The following is a 5,762-nucleotide window of genomic DNA, read 5'->3' as shown; positions in this document are numbered from 1 at the left end:
AATATAATGATTAGGCTGGAGTGATAAGACTCTTTGAACTACTGTACACAAACAATTTGTTTTACATAAATTGAAGACTTGTTTCCTGCATTATATCCTATTTTTTGTTTTTGTTTATTTTAAAATCAGTAAATATATTGTTACATGTATTTTCTTTTTTTTTTCACAGCAGTCAGTGACGGTTGGTGACAAAATCTGTCAAAAGAAGCAAGATCCAAGAGAAATTGAACAATTGTTTGTCAGACTTCACCCTCAAGACAATTACCAGCAGAAGTTGACTCCAGAGGTTTTTCTTGAAATTAGTCCATCTTTAAGTCCCTATCATGAAACATGTGAGAAAGATCTAGCTCACACCTTTCTTCACAGGCTCATGAAGTTGGATTACAGGGTCAGATATATTCCAGTTAAACAAGACAACCATGAAATGACATGTCTACATACTATTGCTAGGAATGACTCAGTTGAGGCAGATGAAAATGATTTAGAGGCTCTTTTAAGCTCTAGTGTAAACACAAATCAAACAAAACAAACTCCGATACATCCAATGGATGTTCAAATGGCCGTGTTTCATTGTTCAGACAGTTTCCTCAGGCAGATCATGATCACAAAGCTGTCACAGTGTCAGTATGCCTTACCTTTGCTTATTCCTGACCCATTCACAATGGAGATTGAGTGTCCTTTATGGACATTCAGACAGATAACAAAAACATGGAAGATAACTGAAAACAAAGGTGATTCATACATCACCATGAAAAGTATTCCAATCTACAAAGCTGAGACTCCATTGGTGTCGTTCTTCCGTTTGGGTTCAACATCAGTGTCCAAGTCTCAGCTGATGAACTCTTTGATCAATGACCGCCATGACACATTCTTCCACAGAAACTGTGCTGGTAGTACAAAATCTTGCCATTTATTGAACGGTGTTGCAGAGATTGCATGGTACTTCCCTGCTGGAAAACCTAACGATGCCTTCAATGACTGCATTGCCTTTTGTAATCTTCATGGAGATGCTGCAGTGATTAAAATACAACGTGAAATACTGACTGAAAAATCTTCATTCAGTGTTGTGCTGGTGTCAAATCTGCAAAAAGATGACCAGAATTGGTCAATCATTTCTGCTCTTTTCATGTCCAAAAAGCCTCTTATTTGTCTTGTTGTTGATGATACTTGTGGCACTACTGAGATTAAAAAGGGAAAATACAAAATGGGACTAAAAGACAGAAGTCACTCAGATGTATCTGAACAGCTTAAAAGAATAATTCAAGACATTTTGTCTTCTCAAGATTTATCTATTCCAAAAACATTCTTTCAGCTTGAAACCATGGCTGAGGTCTCTGGAATTAAAGTGGATGAAAGTGACCCTATCTGTCAAAAGGGGAGATCTGAAGCTATGAAAATAGCTAATCTGCTTCAACATAGGAATGTTTCAAGGATCAAGGATGATTTCCTTCCTTGTCAAGGTCATCTGTGGCACGAGTGGTGCAAAAGAAACAAAGAACTCTATAATCTTAAAGGAGACGTTGAAATGGACAAATCCATAAAGGAAAGAAAACTGATGGAAATACGGAAGAGGCAATGTGGTGCTCCCTGCAGTAAACTGATGAAGCTATTCACCAAAAGCCTTTTGTTGTTGCCATCAAAAGACAAAAAATACTACCTGAGATGGACTCAGATCCTAACAGATGCTCTCTCAGCAGATGATATTTCTTCAATTCTACAGAAATATGATGACACATGGTCTAAATTCTTGACTTTAAAGAACAATCATGACAGTGCCAAACTCATAGAAAGCAAGAAAAATGAGCTTGAAAACCTATCAAAAGAACTGCAGTCAGCAACCTTTGGCTTGGAGCACTTTTTCAGAGAAATGGGACAGTTATATGAGGCCCATGAAACAATTTTCGCAGAGAATAGAAAGGGTGAGTGGTCCAAATACCCTGAGTTGGCTGCAGATCTACTGATCTCTGGATACCCCTTAGAACTAATGGATGGTGATGCAGGTCATGTTCCTTTGAAATGGATCTCTAGTCTTTTAGAAAAAGTCATCCAGAAACTGGGTGACCAAAAAGTTTTTGTGCTGTCAGTTTTGGGTGTACAAAGCAGTGGAAAATCAACAATGCTGAACGCCATGTTTGGATTGCAGTTTGCAGTGAGCGCTGGCAGGTGCACCAGAGGTGCATTCATGCAGTTGGTAAAATTATCAGATGAGCTCAAGAAAAACTTTATGTTTGACTATATTGTGGTGGTGGACACTGAAGGATTGCGTGCTCTTGAGCTGACCGGCACCTCAACCCTTCATCATGACAATGAACTGGCAACGTTTGTCGTAGGAGTGGGAAACATGACGTTAATCAACATCTTTGGAGAAAATCCAGCTGAGATGCAGGATATCTTGCAGATTGTTGTTCAGGCTTTTATGAGAATGAAGAAAGTTAAACTTTCACCGAGTTGTCTTTTTGTTCACCAGAATGTTACAGATATTGCAGCAGCGGAGAAAAACATGGATGGAAAGCGACGCTTGCAAGAAAAGCTGGACCAGATGGCTCAGTTAGCAGCCAAAGAGGAGGATTGTGTTGCAAAGTGCTTCAGTGACATCATTAAATTTGATGTACAACATGATGTGAAATATTTAGCTCAGCTATGGGAAGGCAGTCCACCTATGGCTCCCCCAAATCCAGGCTACAGTGAAAGTATCCAGGAACTGAAAAACATTATTCTCTTAAAAGCTTCAAAGTCCAAGTTCATCACTCTTTCACAGTTCAGTAGAAAAATCCAGGACTTGTGGAATGCCCTTCTGAAAGAGAACTTTGTTTTCAACTTTAAGAACACAGCTGAAATTGCATTGTACAGAAAACTTGAGGACCAGTACGGAAACTGGACCTGGACCATCAGGAGCAACATGCTGACCATTGAAGACCAGCTTCATAACAAAATAGAAAACGGACAGCTAAACAAAATTGACTTGATTGATCTTATTAATGAATCAAACAAAACATACAAAGAAGTAAAAACAGCAATGTCAAACTTCTTTGAGGATGACAAGGATAAAGAAATTCTGGTTCAGTGGAGAGGCCGATTCGAGAACAAAATCAAGGAGTTTCAAAATGACCAGGTCAGAGTGGTGAAAAGAAAACTGGATGAAGTTATCCAGCAAAAGCTTACTCAGAAAAAGCTGGACGATCAGAAGCCAGTGTTTGAGAACAAACTCCTACAGAAGAGCAAGGAACTTGCTCAGCAGTTAAAAGATAAGCCCAACGACGAAAAAGAGTTTCTAAATCAGTTCAACTCTGTTTGGAGCACCTGGGTTACAGAATTAACAAACGATACAAAATCTGTTGATGACATCAGTCTGAATGAGGATCTGTTAACTATCCTTCAAGAGCTTGGGATGGAATCAGCTCTCATAGTGGAATGTAAAACAAGAGGCAGGTACAAATGCTTGCCAGGGATTGGTGATTATACAAAATATGTGAGCTTCCCAAAGAACCAAGACATGTCTGAAACAAACGAACCATCTAAAAATAACGAGAACAAACAAGAAGACACTAAGAAACAAAAATCATTTTTCAAATCTTTATATGGAGTTATCTTTGGAAAAAATGTATCAACACCAACAGAGCAGCAGAACTCATGCAGTCATTTACAGTATGAAGATCAAGAACAGGTCAGAGAACTCATTGACAGTGTTTTAGCAGAGTCTCTTGAGACAGTCCAACAGATGCCTGTTGCTACAAGAGGCTACAGTTCAACTTACTTGCAAGAAATTCTCAAACTTGGAAAAGAAAAGGTTAAAGAATTTAAATCCAATTGGAAGTATCCTTTAAAGAATGAGTTTACAGTTGATCTGCTCCTGTATGTGTTCCATTCAGCAAAAAGTGGACTTCTGGAGTCCCAGAACAAATTCAGAAGGAACACTGATGCACTCTGCTATTTAGAAAGCAAGAAAATTCAATATTATAACATTTTCAAAAGCTTTTGCAAAGGAAGTTCCTCTGCTGTTGTGCTTGGAGAACTGATCTGTGAAAAGTTAAAAGCATCCATTGTAGAAGCTGCCTACAACAAGACTGCCATCACTCTTGCAGGAGAGATGATGTGCAACTTCCCAGCCTTTAATGGAAATAGGCTGAACTTGGAGAAACATGTGTTGCAGTCACTCGCTGAAAAAGAGGAGTTTGAAGGTTTCAAAACATACATACAAAATCCAAGGAGACAGACAGTGGCTTTCATAAAGGCTGAAATACAAAAATACATCGCCACCAATTCCAAAAACAAAAAACTAAAAATTGAAACATTTCTTCAAAAACATGTTGAGGACATTTACAAATGTGTTGGTAATGCTTTATATGATGCAACACTGGAAGTGAAGACTCAACATGGAGACACAAACATGTGGCTGAACCAACTATTCAGCTTGTTAAAAGATGAGCTAACAATTGAAAGCATCTGTGCTCAGAACTTCAGTGACATAAAGGACTTTGATTTTCTCAGAGATGAATCTAATAAACAACTTGGATCAGTCATAGAGGAAATTAGCAGTTTTTCAATAGATAGAATGAACAAGTCCAGGCAGAAGCCTGAAGAAATCCTCATTGATCAGCTGTGTATGTGCTGCTGGGTAAAATGTCCATTCTGTTCAGCTGTGTGCACCAACACCATTGAAGGTCACAGTCCTGATGACCACAGCGTCCCTTTCCATCGACCCTCTGGGATCAATGGTTGGCACTACAGATACACTGTGGAGATGAGCATCAACTTCTGCACAACAAATGTTGCCAGTGATCGGAAATTTTATCCTCATCGTGATTCAGAGACATCTGTACCTTACAAGTGTTACAGAACTGCTGGTCCAAAGTATGCTGCATGGAGAATCACTCCTGATGAGTCCAAACTGGCATACTGGAAATGGTTTGTGTGTCGATTTCAAAAACAGCTGGAAGAGCACTATGGATTAAAATTTCAAGGCAGAGGAAAAATTCCCAATGATTGGAAAATAATTTCAAAAATTGAAGCTATAAAGAGTTTGGATGAAATGTATGAGTGAATCAACTACACCACAAGTTTTGTCAATATTCATCCATCCATTATCTTTTACCCACTTCTTCCTTTTTGGTTTGCTGAGGTCACTGTGCCCATGTCCACCTATTACTGTGAGAGAGATACACCCTGGACAGGTCTCCAGTCCATCACAGGGACACAAACGAGACAAACAACCATTCACTCTCACTCACACCTAGAGACAATTTAGAGTTACCAATCAATCTAACATGCATGTTTTTGGTCTGTGGGAGGAAACCAGAGTACCTGGAGACAACCCACGTATGCACAGAGAAAACATGCAAACTCCACTCCACCCAGAAAGATCCCCAGACCTGGATTTGAACCAGGATAACCTACTCGCTGAGAGGCAGCAGCTCTACCAGTTGCGCCACTGTGCTGCCCAGTTTTGTCAATATTTTATCCATCCATCCATCCATTTTCTTCCGCTTATCGGGGGTCGGGTCGCGGGGGTAGCAGCTTAAGTAGGGAGGCCCAGACTTCCCTCTCCCCAGCCACTTGGGCCAGCTCTTCCGGGGGAATCCTGAGGCGTTCCCAGGCCAGCCGAGAAACATAGTCCCTCCAGCGTGTCCTGGGTCTTCCTCTGGGCCTCCTTCCGGTGGGACATGTCCGGAACACCTCACCAGGGAGGCGTCCAGAAGGCATCCTAAACAGATGCCCAAGCCACCTCAACTGGCTCCTCTCGACGTGGAGAAGCAGCGGCTCTA

At 40.5% G+C, this 5,762-nt stretch overlaps 1 protein-coding gene across 1 annotated transcript; it reads left to right on the top strand.

The window, feature by feature from the left end:
• The first annotated feature begins 424 nt into the window (after window positions 1–424).
• On the top strand, window positions 425–3,935 carry LOC119412152 (interferon-induced very large GTPase 1-like). Its single transcript, XM_037679128.1, has 3 exons — window positions 425–1,684; window positions 1,760–3,664; window positions 3,870–3,935. The coding sequence occupies exons 1-3, from the start codon at window positions 425–427 to the stop codon at window positions 3,933–3,935; spliced, it is 3,231 nt and encodes a 1,076-aa protein (XP_037535056.1).
• The last annotated feature ends 1,827 nt before the right edge of the window (window positions 3,936–5,762 follow it).

This window comes from Nematolebias whitei, chromosome 7 (genome assembly GCF_014905685.2).
Source record: "Nematolebias whitei isolate Nwh7 chromosome 7, NemWhi1, whole genome shotgun sequence".
Classification (NCBI taxonomy): domain Eukaryota; kingdom Metazoa; phylum Chordata; class Actinopteri; order Cyprinodontiformes; family Rivulidae; genus Nematolebias; species Nematolebias whitei.
Note: the sequence above shows the minus strand (reverse complement) of the source record. Positions and strands in the feature narration are given on the sequence as shown.

What these genes read in the sequence shown, in the direction of transcription:
- LOC119412152 (XM_037679128.1), top strand. Translation starts at nt 425, where the DNA reads ATGACATGTCTACATACTATTGCTAGGAATGACTCAGTTGAGGCAGAT. An exon ending in GGACTCAGATCCTAACAGAT is followed by an intron (nt 1,685 to 1,759) that starts GCTCTCTCAGCA and finishes TTGACTTTAAAG; the next exon opens with AACAATCATGACAGTGCCAA. An exon ending in AGTATGAAGATCAAGAACAG is followed by an intron (nt 3,665 to 3,869) that starts GTCAGAGAACTC and finishes TGTTCCATTCAG; the next exon opens with CAAAAAGTGGACTTCTGGAG.